The 17,511-nt window shown below is 41.1% G+C and overlaps 1 protein-coding gene across 1 annotated transcript; it reads right to left on the bottom strand.

The window, feature by feature from the left end:
• Positions 1–14,661: 14,661 nt before the first annotated feature.
• LOC141695673 (uncharacterized) lies at positions 14,662–15,048 on the bottom strand. The gene has a single exon (XM_074499902.1). The coding sequence runs from the start codon at positions 15,046–15,048 to the stop codon at positions 14,662–14,664; it is 387 nt and encodes a 128-aa protein (XP_074356003.1).
• Positions 15,049–17,511: the final 2,463 nt, after the last annotated feature.

The raw sequence follows: 17,511 nt of genomic DNA, 5'->3' as shown, positions 1-17,511 counted from the left end.
CACTCCTGATATTCCTAACCTTCAGGTCAGGATGATTATTGACTTGCCTGATGTGATTGATAATGATTTCACTTGCTTCATTCTTTGATCCAAGAAAATAGACCCATGAAAACTTTGAGAAATCATCTACAATCACTAAGCAATATCTTTTTCTTGCAATTGACAATACATTGACTGGTCCAAACAAATCCATTTGTAGCAGCTGTAATGGTTCATCAATTGTTGTTTCAAGCTTCTTTTTGAATGATGCTTTCCTTTGTTTGCCTTTCTGACAAGCATCACACAAACCATCCCTTGAGAATTCAACAAGAGGAATTCCTCTTACTAGGTCCTTTTTGACTAGATCATTCATTGTCTTGAAATTCAAATGGGATAGCTTCTTGTGCCATAGCCAACTCTCAACTGAACTTGCTTTGCTGAAGAGACAAGTAATAGATTCTGCATTTGCAGAGTTGAAGTCAGCTAAGTACACATTTCCTTTTCTAACTCCAGTTAGAACCACTTTGTTGTCTTTCTTACTAGTGACAACACAGGCTTCAGAATTGAAGGAAACTGTATTCCCTTTATCACATAGTTGACTGATGCTCAGTAAGTTATGTTTGAGACCATCAACTAATGCAACTTCATCAATAATGACATTCCTTGTTGAAATCAAGCCATATCCCATAGTAAACCCTTTGCTGTCATCTCCAAAGATTATGCTAGGGCCAGCTCTTTCCTTAAACTCTGTGAGCAGGGAGAAATCTCCTGTCATGTGTCTTGAACAGCCACTGTCCAAGTACCATAGATTTCTTCTATTTCCCTGCACACCATAAAATCAATCAATTTGATTTTGGTACCCAAGTTTCCTTGGGTCCATTCTTGTTAGCCTTTCTCCTAGACTTCATTCCTCCTGCATCTCTAGACTTAGGTAACTTTGAGTCAACCTTGGTCTTGGATGTAGTTGGTTGAGGTGTAGGGTTAGTCACAGAATCATTTAGCACATTTGGAATTTGATAAGGCATGGATTGTGCATACATGTTATTCCACATAGGCATATTGTATGGCATTTGAGGCATACTAAATGCAGCAAGATAAGGATTGTTAAAATATGGCATGTTTGCAAAATGTGCATAAGGATTCTGTTGAGACATAGTAGGCATAGCATGTAGAGATGATGCAGACATGTTAGGCATGGAAGAGGGTACAGTTATGGGGGTTTTCTTAATAGATTTGCAATTAGCAGATAGATGATTAACACTACTACAATGCACACAGCTTTTTCTAGGAGCATACCTATCAGGTGTGTAATTGTTATGTTTGTTAACACCTACCTTCCCATTTCTGTTAGATTTTCTTTTAGTTTCCTTTTTATCCTCAACCATTTTGAGCCTATTATTTAACTGTTCTAAGGTCATGTGCCCTATATTCACCTTACTGACATCTTTGGATGTGCTTGCTTCTTCTTTAACAAAGTTCTTGGAAGTTGAACCAAACTTTTTGTTGAGTTTCTTTAGATTTTCACTATTAGAAACATCTGCCTGTTTTAATTGAGGAACCTTCAACGGATGCTCATTTTCTTCCTTCAACGGATAACCTTCATCATCCGTTGATTCCACATCCGTTGACAGCCCATCAATTAATTCCAGTTTCTTTTTGTTTTTATCCCAGGCAGTTTCACAGAATGATTCAATTCCTTGGACCTTGGCAATTTGAGCACTAACATCCCTAGATGTTTTCCAGGCTTTAATCACCTCTTGCTCTCTCTTTAATTGATTAGAAAGTATTTCTACTTTCTTAATAGATTCAGCTAGTTCATTCTCAACAGATATACAATGCAGCTTGGTTTTCTCTAGGTCAATCAACTTATCTTCTAACATAGCATTTCTATTACTTAAAAACAGATTGTTCTCTTTAATCCTACTATTTTCTTTAGCAAGAGATTTAAGAGACACACGCAAATGATACAATTCAGTAGACATGTCATTAAAAGCATCATTGCACTCTTCTTTAGTAAGTTGTGTTACATCAGTAGTGATTACCTGAGTTGTTACCTGATTGCTTGATGAACTAACTTCATTTTCCTCAGAATCAGCCATGAGAGCTAAGTTGACATACTCCACATCTTCATTCTCTTCCTCTCCATCAGCTGCCCAATCTTTTTCTTGAGTAATGAAAGCCCTTTCCTTTTGCTTGAGCAGATCAAAATATTTCTTCTTGTAATCTACTTGGTCAAATTTCTTCTTTTCAGAAGTTGGCTTTCTGCACTCACTTGCAAAGTGTCCACTTATACCACAATTGAAACACTTGAACTTTGATTTGTCCACCATGTTCTTATGAGGTTTAGTGGCTGTTGTGTTTTTCTTAAACTTCATCTTTTCAAATCTCCTGGACAGAAATGCAAGATGCTCATCAACACTATCAGAGTCATCTTGACTGGAGTTGTCTTCATTCTCAGCAACTTGCTCTTTTCCTTTGCTTGATTCCTGATATCTTGTACCATCTTTGGAGTTTGATGTAGATCTCACAGTTTCTTGTCTGCATTCCCTCTCATTTTCAGCTACCAATGCAACTGAACTTCCTTTCTTTCTCCCCTTCTCCAATACCTCATCCTGTTCCAACTCTAGTTCATAAGTCTTCAAGATTCCATATAATCTTTCAAGAGTGAAGTCCTTATAATCCTGAGAGTTTCTTAAGGAGACAGTCATGGGTTTCCATTCCTTTGGCAAGGATCTTAAGAATTTAAGATTTGAATCCTTCACCTGGTACACTCTACCATACAGCTTCAATCCATTCAACAGCTTTTGGAATCTGTTAAATGTGTCATTTAAAGATTCATTTTCTTCAAAATGAAAATACTCATACTGTTGAATGAGAAGCTGCATCTTGTTCTCTTTTACTTGTTCTGTACCTTCACACAGCAGCTGAACTGTGTCCCAAACCTCTTTGGCAGTTGAGCAATTTATCACATTATCAAACATATCCTTATCAAGACCATTAAACAAAATGTTCATAGCCTTCTTATCCTTGTGGACTTCTTCTGTGTCTTCCATTGTCCATTCTGCTCTAGGTTTTGGAATGGATTGACCAACAACAATTGTGGCCGTAGCAACTGTGGCTACTTTGTGGGGAATGTGAGGACCATTCTCAATACAGTTTACATAACCTTCATCTTGGGAGAGTAGATGAAGGTGCATTTTCACCTTCCAGTGGTGATAACTGTCTCTGTCAAGAACTGGGATTTTTACTCCAATATCCTTCTTACTCATCTTTGTTAGATTCCAAGATCTTTAAACTCTTTGTTTGTCAAGAGCCTGCTCTGATACCAATTGTTATTTCTAGAGAACTAACAATGAGATTTACAGAAGGGGGGTTGAATGTAAATCTCAAAACTTTTTCAAGTTTTGAGCAGTTTATAAAGACTGTGTATTCAAGATGAACAAGTGTGTGAATTGCTTTAAGCTGATGCAGACATATATATATTCAAACACAAATGTAAAGATCACAATAAACCTTTAAAAAACTTTTCTGGTGGATTTGTTGTTCCACCAGAGATGGTATTTCAGAAATTCTGTGATCTAAGAATTTGATCACAGCTGCATCCTAGTACAAACTAGATAATTTTTCTCTCAAGATTTTTCTAAACAGCTCTGGAAAAATTCTCTTCTAATTACTAGCTACTACTTGGTTTATATATTACCAAGTTTACAAGTGAAGACAAGGATATATAAAATAATAAAGTAAGATCTCCACTTGTTTCTTCTCCAGTTCACTCCAGTACTTTGTTGACTTAATGTCTCTTTATACTAGAGTAGAACGGCTGCTTTTTCTGATGTTCCTGAAATTAGGCTGCCACATTTCAGTTATCTCTGTTCACCCACGTGCCTCTGTTTGTAGGTACAACTACCACTTATCAACGGTTAATCAACAGAACATCCGTTGAAGCTTTCATCCGTTGATGCACTCATCCGTTGAAGGATGTTATCCGTTGAAGCTTTAGAGACACCCGTTGAAGCTTAGCTTCTCATCCGTTGAAGGTCTTTAAGTCATCCGTTGATACCACTTCATTTATACAAAATTACAAGGCATGAAATATTTACAATTGGCCTTCCTATCTGCATATCTTCTAGTAGTCAACATGACTCATAGTTTCTCTCAACTTCTAAGAATTACATCTTAAATACAGAGACTGAAATATGCTACAACACTAGACTTATTTCTAAGTAAAGCTACACCATCAACGGATAGCCAAAGTGGTCTTATCCGTTGAGGCTATAGACACTGAATTTCTACTTAAGTGTTTTGTTAAACATATCATCAAACTAATGTACATATATTCCTAACAACGACACCATTGGTCACCATCCACATTTCACGTGTATTCCTCTTTTGAGCTTGTTCAATCATATTCCCATTGTTCCATATAATAATTTTAGAAAGTACGTTGAAATGCCTTCGCAAATTAAGTATTATGGTAAATTCCTACTTGTCACGTCTTGCATCTTTAACATCGCACCTACACGTATAATACTGGCGTTCCTACCAGATAACTTTGAGTTTTCTCTTTTTAATTTAGAATAACCACGAATCATTCAATATAACGATCCTTTTGTTAATAATATTCTTCTTTTAGAATAGTTTGGAAATCTTCTCAATCTTCTTCGATCACGCTCAGACTTCTTTTAAATCAATGAATTCTTTAAACTTTAATGGTCTCTGCAACGGGATGAATAATTACTCCGTACGCGGATTCTGTTATTAACCTTATCAACAATATTTGCATCTTACCGTTAGGAATAATCAACTTCTTCATAATCACGGATCACTTTATTCTCTGAATTAACAATACCAAGTCTAAAATAAATATCCTTCCAGGTAATCCGGGTCTTTTTACAAACAAGGAACTCAAGTAGTAACTTGACAACCAGTGTTTAAAACTTATTTTATTCAAAAAGGCTTTTAGAAATTTTGTAAGGAATAATCTTTTCGAAAACTTGTTTAAAAATTTTGAAAATCAGAAACCTGGTTGTCCTTACTATATGAGTTGGTGGTTGTCCTTCCTTCTTATAACAAGGTACCAAATTAAAGAAACGATCACATAAAGATTCATTTACTTTAATCTACCCTCTCTTCTTTATTGGGTCCATTTGCCTTCCTTAATCGATGAAAACTTCAGTTGTCGTTGCATGCTATCTTTTTCGTAGCTTCACATCAAGGCTTCCATACTGGTAATACTCCCGTTATCAACTTTGCAATCGTTAAGTGAAACAGACTATCCAATAGTCAACAAGTCGGCTAATGCCATATCACCTTATTACTATAAATATATCATATTGTCATAACACCACTATCTAACTTCAAGAAAAACGCCAAATCCATAATCTCCTCTAGCTCTCTCTTTTCAGTACTTATCTAATCCATTCCTCTAGCTCAGTCATGGGTGGTCTACTTACTAATAGCTTCTTTTATCCTGACAACAGCTATCCTCCGGAACACTTGAATCTTCTCTCTAAACTCCTTCTCACCTTTATCAATATCTCATGCATTAACCATTTACTGTAGCTATTGAATCCATCCTCGTAAATACTGTTGCTCCATAAGATAGGTTTTAAACTGAGGACATAGAACATGATGTAGGGTAAACTGAAGAGATACACTCACAGCCGAATGTCCAGTAAAACAAGAATAAACAGATGGAGGTTCCTAAATAGGTCGTTTCATATCAAGAGGTGGTAAAATAGCGTAGAATAGCTTGAAGAGGTGCGGCTGTTATAACAGAAGGTAATATCATTAGTACTGATTGAAGAACAAGATGCAAATTAAATCTGAGAAAAGATGACGATCCTCGAACGGAAGGCTCCAAACGATCAGATGATATAGGTGAATCGGGATCTGCCATTGCCGTTGTCTGAAAATCACGTCGCAAGTTAAGAATCCCGAATCGCAACACGAACCGTGCCAGAGACCTACTATACAATCGCACTCAACCTCACAACGTCTTATCTTTCTATTTCCTATTCCCAATCCTAACCCTCTACCCAATCCCTACATTCTAGGTTTATTTCAGTGACTTATAACTTGTAGCTCTGATACCAACCTGTGGCACCCTCCAAACCCGGGTCAGAAGTTTGGGGTCCACAACACATACAGAACATATAAACCTGTATAAGAAATATTATTTACAATGACCCTGCTTCGCAAAACCACGGACCGCAACAGGTTAAAGTATGAAAACAAGCCACAACCTTAACTATTATTACAACGTACCAAATCCCCACTAATTTAACTTACAACTGATAATAAAATTATTCTTACAATCTGACTATCTCTCTACCGCATGAAGCTTCTGCTAGCTCGATCCAACTCAACAGGAAACTTAGCCCGCACTTTGGACTGAGGAATTTCACTATCATCCATATTCTTTTCAACTGTAAAATATATAAAAGAATCGCAAGAGTGAGCTATCTAGCTCAGCAAGTCATAATAGTGATAACTGAGGTTAAGCAATGTTCAAATAGAATGATTCAGAAGAATCAAGTTTATTGTTAAACAATCATTAGAATTGGATATTCATTTTTAAGTTTTAAAACCAAGGGTTAGGCTGCTGATCAGTCACACACTAACCCCGAGCAAAGCACACAACACTGCTCTAATTACTGGATCCAAGTCACACATTGGCCTATAATCGACCACGAATCTGGTCTGACCGCGAATCTGGTCCTTATTTAGAAAACTATCCAATTCTAAAACAATTCAGTATGACAAGCAATATACTTCAATAAAACAAAATCATAATCAATGATGATCAAACACTTGAATAAAAATGTGAAGAAATTCATGGATATCATAAGGGTATATCAGGGTATGTATAAGAAACGGTATTCAGTTTGTACAAGGGTCAGGTATTAGACCACTAATGATTTTTCAGGGTATGGATCTTTTGATGTTATAAAGAATGATTGGAGTATAAAGTTTCTGTGTTTTCAAACAATTCTCTTCCAGTGTTTGGTGTTTGGTAGTTATACATTTGGGGAGTAGTATCATATTTGTATGGTTTGGTGTCTAAGGATCAACAAAGGACGGTTTACAAAGAATAAGGCTTATGGCTCAAGATCAAGAAAATCAGGGTTCGAGGTTAAATAGTTTCAACCACTTGTAATATAAAACATGAGTTATTTTGAATAATAGCGACATGTTATGAAACAGTTCGAAAACATTGGTAATATATCTTGAAGAAAAGTTCAGAAATACTTGCCTTACAGGGCTTTATAACTATTACTGATCAACTCTGAGCCGACTCTGTCACTCAGGCTTTAACGTCCAACCACTAGATCCCATTGGATTCGACTTCGACACTCAAGTTTTTCGGTTGAAACTCTACTGAGCCCGACGACTGACCACTAGGTTATCTTTATTCCAACGTTCACTTTCGATCTCCCGACTAGAACCTACAGGGTCGAAATACTATACTTTAGACACTTAGTTATGCTTGACATATCCTCGCTAACCACCTACCCATATGATAGCATATTCCGACTCATAATCATTCATATTATAATAACATAAACAACAATTAGGGTTCACGTTCTCGAAATCGGTTCAGTGTTCATTTTCAGAAAATACGTATACTCGTCATTTTACGAAATTAGGGTTACTGAGTTTTGGACAGAACATTCACCACATCGTACAATCAAGGTTCGTATATAACGAACATCCTACACGAATCCCACTGATTACAAATTTAATTTTCCACACGAATATTCATATCACTAAATCCACTCATTAATTTCCTGCAGAAAAATATAAGAAATTCCCAAATTAAAATATACATAATAGTTTGGAAATTAAAATATCCAGAACCAAATGACAGTCGGCCCAAAAAGTAAGGCCCGATTAAACAAGCCCAACAGGAAATGACAAACGCACACGCGTTGCCAAAAACGGAACAGGGTCACCTTACCGAAATTCATCCCAGCGACAACCGGAAGGACAGAGAAAGACAAAACAACAGCACAACGCACCCAACTGTGATACGCATGTACATATACATACATATACAATCAAGCCAACCGGAGTTGGACGGTGGCGTGACTTACCGGAAAGTGGAGCCGCGGAAGAACACATGGAAAAAGAACGGGAACAGAGGGGAGTAAGAGGGAGGAATAAGGAGAGATAGAACAGAGAGGGAGAGGAGAAAATCGAGAGATTGTGGAAGGGCTGCGTGTGTGTTTAGGTGTTGTGTTGTTCTCTTTTTTTTTAATCAGCAATTAGCAATTGACACGAATCAGTAAACACTCTGAAAATCCAACACGTGTCCTGCACGCCTAATTTTCGACCCGCATTCGCAATTTGACGAACCAAGTTGCACAAAAATAATCTCGGAAAATTTTCAAAATAGTTTTAAAATGTTAGAAATATTTCGAAGTAAATAAAAACGTAGTTTTCAAAATTTTAAAGTAATTTATGAAACGCAATTTATACCCGCTTTTAACAATTAAACGAATCAAGGCGCGGATGAAATTAATCCCAAAAATTTTCAAAATAATTTTAAAATTCTCGGAATATTCCAAACTTAAATAAATATGAGTTTCATAATTTTTGAAGAATTCTGGAATTAAATACAGATTTTACAAATAAGTGTAATCAAAAAATCATACAGGGTTAAATAATTAATAAAATATTGATTTCTAAATTTTATAAAATCCCAAAAATAATTATTGAAATTATAAAATCATAAAACTAATTTTAGAGACAATCCAAATATTTACAGATTTAAAACTGTAATAAAATCACTTTTAAAAAAATAGAACAATATAACTCAATTTTTAACTACACATTCCAATCCTTTATACCAATAAATCACAGACAAATAGTATATATTAACATACTGCTGCCAAAATCATGACACATATTTTATTTAATTAATACTTCCACAATTACATATTTAATAATTCAAAAATACACGAGTCGTTATAGATGCTAGCCGTGCTATACACCTTGTTCAAGGTTGTGGACGAAGGGTTCCTCGTCACTTCAAGTGTGGGAATAAGTATTAATCTCTGAATGATTGAATATTATATTTTGGAAAATTCTTGGTGTACAAAATTGTATACAAAATTTTGTACATAATGACATTTGGTGTGTTTTAATTGGAATGACCCCCTGTATTCTAATCAACAAACCCAATTAAAATACTCCACATCAATTTCCAAGTTATTATGTACAATTTTTTTTACAAACTTAGCACTACTCATTTTGGAAAATGCTTGTGTATAAATTTACCGACACCAAACATGTTTTTGCTTGCAGGTATCACTACTCCTTGATCTGTTGCCACTTATAAAAGCTTTGCCGGTTTCGGTAGTTTTGTAGCGAATCGTTTAAGAAAAATTGATAATCTTTTTCCTTAAACTGATAATTAAGATTTCACTTTTTCCTCTTTCTGTTTTAATTTGCAGGAGGAATGGAGGAGGGTTTTGGTACACTGCATTAATGCAACCTATCTCTGCCCCTCTGAAACTGTAGTAGCATAATCTATTAACCCATAATTTTCTTACTGTTATAAGGAGAATTTCATATAACACTGTTATAGAGGCTGATGGTCGGAACAAGGATCAAGGACGGTATTTGAAGGCGGAGAAAGGTTGTTTTATGGTGGCGGCTGAGCTTGTATGTTGACTCCTTAAGAAAGAATAGGGTTTGTGTTATTCTCTATCAAGTGTCGACTCATGTCTCATACAAGTGCCTACGTACCCTATTTATAGGGATCAAGCCTTTCGTAGTTCTTGGGGAACAAGTCACATAGGCTAGGGTTAGGGTTCTTCAACCCATGCATCCCAAGCCCATGATAAAAGTCAGACCTTCATCCGATTAATCATGTAAATCTCGACCGGCTCCACACGCTTCCTACAATCTCGCGACATCTCGGTATTTCTTCCCGTAATTGTAGGAATATCCCGTGTTGGCCCCTAAATCTACGAGCAACTCAGTCATCTATCAGTCACTTTCCATGTTGCACACAAAGTGCTTTAATGCGGGCCGACCTGGTCACCTCAGCCCGCACCGCCTTCCTTTTCAATTAATAAATATAATGTTTCCTTCGTTTTAATAAGATGTGGGCTCATGGGCCCAGCCCGCGTGTGAGCACCTGAGCCCATCTTGCGTGTGGGCACCTGAGCCCAGCTCTCGTGTGGGCGCTTGAGCCCAGCTCGCGTGTGGGCTCATGAGCCCAGCTCGTGTGTGGGGGCCTGAGCCCAGCTCGTGTGTGGGGGCCTGAACCCAGCCCGCGTTTAGGCGCCTGAGCCTAGCCCGCGTGTGGACACCTGAACCCAGCCCGCGTGTGCTGGCCCAAGTCACATTAATCCACGATTCTAGCCCACACATGAGAGCCCAGCTATTCAATATTCTCATGGGGACCTGTTTAGGGCCCATGACCGAAAGCGGGCATAACAACTACCCCCAAAATTCCTGACCGCATCTTGAGGCTAGGAATTTTCTAACATTAGCTTTTTATGGCCTCGCAAGTATGAGCCTACGAGGTCGCACATTGCTGCCTCGCATGCCTTTCAACGCTCATGTATCTTAAACTCATGACAGCTGTTGGACAGCTGGTGTAGGGATTCATGTCATCCCTTGAAATGGTGACACGTGTTAGTGGTCCTTTCTCTCTCCTATCCCCTATAAATATGTGGGATTTCAATTCATTTCTTCACTTTGCCAAGAACACTAACGAATTGCTGCTCATTTTGCTCAAGGATCTACCACGGCAAAAACTATCATCACCACAAGGACCATCTATCGGCGACGATATTCTCCGGGAGCAGATTCATCAGGATCATCCTATACTTCACCTATAGGTACCCCTTTGATCTTCAATAATTCAAATCCATTCATGTTTGTTCATATGCACCACGTGAGCACACACCACCTGTTCGATGCAAGCCAACATACAATCACGAAATATGATGCGAGCCTGTCTGCCCGCATAGACACTTAGGTGCGACCCCGTGTGAGACGTGAGGACACTTAAGTGCGATCCCATACTTGTTTATGCTTTTTTAGGTCACCTTCTTTTAAAAATGTCGAGTGCATCTTCAGCCCGCTCCTACGGATTGTCTCGCTTTTCCTCTGCCAGCCTGACTCGTTCCTCTGCTAGCCCGGCTCGCTATTCAGCCACTCCGTCTCCATTAAACCAATATCCACCTGAGTAGCGAGGCTTAAAGGACTTCCAATGCGAGCTAACCTCCCTTTCCAGTCGTTTTAGCCAACCTATTTCTCCTGGCTCTGCTATCACCCCTCAAGGAGCCCTGAACATTGCTAGAGTTGAGAACTCGATGCGAGCAGGTGGCTCCGGCTCGCTAGATATTCACCTTGACATTAACCCTGAAGACTACACCAGGGAGAAGAATATTTATGATTGGAGAAACAAGCCCATGGTCCTATCCAAGATACCAGCTTCCTTCGGGGTGGAGGATCTCTTAAACCACGAGCCCGCTCCTTTGGACGAAGAACGGGCTGAGGAGATTTTGAGAGAGATGGTTGAAGAGAGAGCGGCCCGTCTTATGCAAGCTGCAGCCAATGACTTCGACCCTATTCATGTCGACTCGGAGTCTATTGACAGCGATCTGGGGAGTGCCTACTATGACACTAAGAAATAGAAGGAGTCTATTCCCGCAGAGTATCCCATCTTGGGGCTCGAGGGTGAAGAAAACGACTCGTATTGGTCTTACAATTCCCCTCAAAGTGAGGAGGTGGCAGATGTTACAAGTCAATTTAAGATCTGCAATTATATCTATGTCCCAGTAGCTTCTCATGAGCCTTACGTGCCTCCTGCCCAGCCCGAACTTGAGGGTGAGGTTATCTTTAGAAAGCAGATCATCCCAGATGGGGATGAGAGTTGTACTACGGCCGTGGAGATAAATGTGCTCGCTTACCGCGACCTTCTCACCTCGCTTACTCGGAAGCATTTCACCGAGCACATCGAGTAGTTCCAGCTCAAGGGTCATGTTGTCTTGCCCTTTCCGCACATGCGATGCTATAGATTCAACAACCGGGAGAATAGAGGCAGGGTGCCTCGCATGGTTTTTTCCACCTTTTTGATAAGGCTAAGAATCTCTTCCCCCCTCCATCCTTTCATTAAGGACGTTTGTGAGTACTACCAGCTCGCACCCCTTCACCCTCGCACTATACATCATGTACCATAAATGTGGGTCCCTCTTCTAACCGTGAGGCAGCTGGGTTATTTCCTCCACTTGAAGCACTCGCCAAACGACTTTGAGTATTTCTACATCTCTGTATGGCCATGCTTCAACAAGAAAAACCTCATCCACAACGGGCCGAACAATTCAGGGAAGTGGAAGAGTCTCTACTTCTATATCCACGAGGTGCCTCGAGTCCAGACTCATTTTTATTATAACCCATGTAAGATAAGTTCTCCCTGGACGCATTCCTTTTCTTCACAATAGTTCTTTCTTAACAATTAAATTATTTTTTATTCATCTCCAGCCACCCCGCCTCGCACTGTTCACAATGGACAGGAAAAGATAAACGCGGATATCCTTCTAGGACTTCCCAAGGCGGACAGGGTTATCAGAAAACTCATAACGACCTCAAACATGGTCGCGTGTGGGTTTTTGAAGGAAGGAGTGAGGCTGACTCCCCAAAAGAAGAAGCCAAAGAAAAGAGCCAGAAAAGGTAAGAACATCGGGCTTATATTTTCTGCATGCATCTCACCTTATATTGCATTTTAATTTTCTGTATTTACTATATGCTCGCATCTCCTCTATCCATTGTATCTTGTTATGTATTGTTTTATTGTCTTCTTTTCAGAAATGTCTATCTCCCCTATTCCCTTCATGAAAGAGGCTGAGCAAGTTGCGACCTAGGGCCCAGTTCAGCCCACGGCGGTGACCACAGAGGCTCACTTTCAGGTTAATCCTCCAGCCCGCATGACCACTTTTACTGAGCATCTCAAGAGCGGAGGGCCCTCTCCTCGGCTGAAAAGGCATCGAGGTCCCAAAGAGGGAAGAACCGGTGAGCCTGAACCAAAAAAGGCTACTTCATCTAATGCCCCTCTCCCTACTTCTTCTTCTGCCAACACGGCTGTGACCGTATTTATCCGGCTCGCTCAGGCTCACATCAGCGACCAGGATGTGAAGAATTGGACTTCTTCTTCTCTTGAGGCCAACAACGATGCGCTACCCCAGGCCGTGGCTAGGTGTACTATCGCCAGCTGTCTAGGGCTCGAGAAATGCGATCCATCAGCCATACCAACATAAAGCTCGACTCTAAGGTCAAGTCCCTTCAGAGCAAGGTCAGCGAACACGGGCAGGAGAAAGTCACACTTGTGAACAACTACAATCAGAAGATACTTGATCTGTCCGCTGCTCATGAGAAGGTGCTAAGGGATCAGAAGGAGGCTCATGACCTGGCCACGGATGAATGGAAGAAGGAGAAAGAGGCCCTCGAGGAGAAGGTGCTCGAGCTGGAGGGGTCAGTTTCTTCCTTGACTGCGGGACGTGAGGCCGCCCTCGCTGATGCCAGGAACCTAGGGGCTAGGAACTTCATGAAAATCATTATCAGTAAGGTTCCTGACTTTGATTGGGGTGCTCTGGGCGCTGGTACAGCTAGGTACACTGAGAAGCTGAAGCTGGAGATGGAAAGGGACACTCAAATTGCCGAGGAGGCCCGGCTCGCAGCTGAGCAGGTCCGTAAGGAGGAAGCGGCTGACAACCCTTAGTTTAATTTATTTTTGAAGATAGAGTTTTGAATGGGTAAGCGGGCACCCTACTTGCCTTGCATATGTATTTGAAATATCCTGCCTTGGGGCATAACTTATTTATAACTTTCTTGTATAAGATGTCAAGTCTTTTGTGCCGGCATTTGTCATTCTTGTCCTATCTGATTTTCTTTATTTTGTGTAAACTTAACGTGCCCTACTGACCAAAAGCTATCATAACCCTGGCCGCATATGGCGGGTGTTACATCTTGACAGTGAGCCGATCCCATCATTTCGCATCATGGTCCAATCAAGTAAAATTAATGATAATTTTTAAGTAAAACCGGCTCACATCATTGCTAACTCACAAGTGTTGCATATGTACTTGCATTAGTGAGCCGGGCCCAGAGGCTCACATCTTGTTCATGTATCCTCTCCTCGAATAATGTGACCCTGGCCATATTTGATAGAGGGCTGGGCTCCCCGCCCCGCACCCTCTAGAACATGTCGCCTTGCGAGCCAGGGATTTGGGCTCGTATCCCGGCCATTCCTAACTTTTAAGTCAGTTAGGGGGTTTGTTGGCGCCTCTTTCTACTTTCATAGTTTCATCTTCATCTTTAATCCATTTTGTGCTTATTATTTTTCCAAGCGGGCCGAGGCCCAGCTCGATTCACAGACTTGCTGTAAAGCAGTCCGGGGCCCGCTCTGACTTATGATTTTAACGCGTTAATGAAACAACTGTTTTGTCCTCGCATGGGCTCCCAAGGATGGGCTCCCCTGCTGGGTATTTTAATCTATTAACAGGAGTTAAAATATCAAGCCACAAATAAATATCAATCGTTCATTCATAGATAATGGAAAGTGAAAGGATTATATGCTTGTGGTCTTAGGGAGGCACCTATATGGCACTACCCCCCGAGACTTAGGAATATTTTAAGATAATACTATGTTTGAGAAGAATAAAATTACTGATAATAAATACAGAGGTATTCCGCGTTCCAGGCTCTCGGGATCAACTTGTCTTGCATATCATTGAGGTGGTAGGTTCCCTCCCAGAGCACTGATTTTATCTTGTAGGGGCCTTCCCAATTTTCCCCAAAGACTCCGTGGCTCGCCACCTTGGTGTTTGGCATCAACCGGCGCAGAACAAAATCTCCCACCTTAAAAGTCCGGGCTCGAACCTTACTGTTGTAGTGCCCTGCTGTCCTCTGCTGGTATGCTGCTATCCTGATCTGAGCATATTCCCGAGTTTCTTCGATCATGTCCAAATAGAGCTGATGGTTGACCTCATTTTCCTCTGAGCCATAGTTGTCCCTCTGAAAAGATCCTGCCCCTACTTCAACGGGCACCATAGCTTCACATCCATACACCAAAGAAAAAGGGGTTTCTCCAGTTATAGTTTGGGGGGTCGTGTTGTAAGACCACAGGACCTGTGCGAGCTCCTCTGGCCATGTCCCTTTCTTCTCTTCCTACTTTGCCTTCAAGGTGTGCTTAATGATTTTATTAACAGCCTCTGTCTGCCAATTACTTTGGGGGTGGCAAACTGCATTAAAACACTTCTGAATTCCCAAATGCTCACAAAATTACCGCATTTCCTTGCTATCAAACTGTTTCCCATTATCAGATATTAACTTATGAGGAATGCCATAGCGGAACACAATGGTCCTGTGCACAAATTCCTTGAGCTTTTTTTTCCGTGATAGTGGCCAGAGGCTCGGCCTCTGCCCACTTAATGAAGTAATCTACCGTAACAACCGCATACTTGACACCTCCCTTGGCCTTAAGGAGTTCTCTAATTAGATCAATTCCCTAAATAGCGAAGGACCAAGGGCTTATGAGGGATGTGAGAGGAGCCACAGGGATGTTATAATAATTGGCATATTACTAGCACTTATCACAGGCTCGAGAGAATTCAAAGGCATCTTTTTTAGCGTTGGCCAATAGTAACCTTGACGGAGGATTTTCTGAGCTAGAGAGCTACCCCCCGAGTGATTGCCACAAATGCCTTCGTGTACTTCCCTTAGGATATAATTGTGTTCATCCCCATCTTTGCACTTGAGGAGGGGCACACTGAACCCTCTTTTGTATAGGAACCCATCATACATCACGTAGCTGGATGCCTTGTATTTTATTCTTCTCGCCTCATTCTTTTCATCTGGGAGTGATCCTTCATTTATGTAAGCTAAGATAGGTGTCATCCACGTGGGGCCGAGGCCATCACTGAGGCTGCCCACCTCATGCTCGGGCACACTAGGCTGCCTCTGTATATCAAAGGGCACGACTCGTAACAGAGTGGCCTCACGGCGCGAGCCGAGTTTAGCCAGCTCGTCCGGAATTAGTTCCAGCCTCACTTCGTTGAATGTCTCAATTATCCTCTACGCACACTTCAGGTAAAGCTCTGTTCTTGGCCCCTTAGCTTGGTACCCCCGTTTATCTGATAGACCACGATCATGGAGTCACTAAATACATTCAAATTCTCCACCTTCATTTCCAAAGCTAGCTTGAGACCGTTGATCAGGGCCTCATACTCAGCATCATTGTTGGTTGCATGAAAGGCCAGATGGGTCGCGCATCTGATCTTGTGCACCTCTGGGCTGATTAGTTCAATTCCAGCTCCTGTCCCATCCCCATCAGAGGCTCCATCCACAAATAGGCTCCACCATGGGGCACTATTTTGGCTTACCAGCCCGACCTCTTCTGCACTAGGTATGACAACAAGGGCTCCCTACTCCACTTCTTGATGTGGAGGAAATTCCAACACAAAATCGGTCAGGGCTTGGCCTTTGATTGCGGTCCTGGGCTTACAATCCACCTTGAACTGGACGAGCTCAACCGTCCACTTCAACATTCGACCAGAAGACTCCGGTTTGTGCATTACTTGCCTGAGGGGATAGGAGGTTCGTACTTCTATACTGTACGCCTGAAAATAGGGCCTGAGCTTTCGGGAGGCCAGGATCAGAGCATATATTAATTTCTCGAGGCTTGTGTACCGAGTCTCCGCGTCGGCTAGCCTTTTACTCATATAGTATACTGGGAGCTGGATACCATCCTCCTCTCAGACCAGTACCACACTTACTCCAATGTCAGAGATAACCAGGTATAGGACCAGAGTCTCACCTGCCTTTGGGTTGAACAATATTGGAGGATTGTTAAGATGCTTCTTTATGTTCTGAAAGGCTTCCTCACACTTTTTTGTCCACTCAAAATTCCTCCCCACTCCTTTAATTTCTTTGAAGAACTTTTGGCATTTATCGGAGGACTTTGAGACAAAGCGGTTTAAGGAAGCCACTCACCCCGTTAAACTGTGAACATCCTTCACCTGTCGAGGGGATCTCATCTCGAGTAGGGCTCGTATCTTGGCGGGGTTGGCCTCAATGCCTCTATGGTTGACAATAAATCCCAAAAACTTCCCTGATTCGACCCCAAACACACATTTCTGGGGGCTGAGCTTCATTCTATACTCCCTTAGGATCTGGAACATTTATGATAGGTGGCAGACATGATCCTTTGCTTCATTTGACTTCACAAGCATATCATCTACGTAGGCCTCCATGGTTTTCCTCAGCGTTAAGGAGGCCAAAGGGTATCCTGATATAACAATAGAGGCCCTGATCAGTAATAAATGAGGTGTGCTCCTGATCTGACCCATACATTGGGATTTGGATATATCCCGAATAAGCATCCATAAAGCTAAGTAGTGTGTGCCCAACTGTGGAATCAATCAGCTGGTCGATTCGGGTTAGAGGAAAACTATCCTTCAGGTAAGCTTTGTTTAGGTCGGTAAAGTCCACACATGTCCTCCATTTGCCATTTGG

This window comes from Apium graveolens, chromosome 11 (genome assembly GCF_009905375.1).
Source record: "Apium graveolens cultivar Ventura chromosome 11, ASM990537v1, whole genome shotgun sequence".
Classification (NCBI taxonomy): domain Eukaryota; kingdom Viridiplantae; phylum Streptophyta; class Magnoliopsida; order Apiales; family Apiaceae; genus Apium; species Apium graveolens.
The sequence above is the reverse complement of the archived record's forward strand: the minus strand, read 5'-3'. Positions and strand labels throughout refer to the sequence as shown.

What these genes read in the sequence shown, in the direction of transcription:
- LOC141695673 (XM_074499902.1), bottom strand. Translation starts at nt 15,048, where the DNA reads ATGGTGCCCGTTGAAGTAGGGGCAGGATCTTTTCAGAGGGACAACTAT.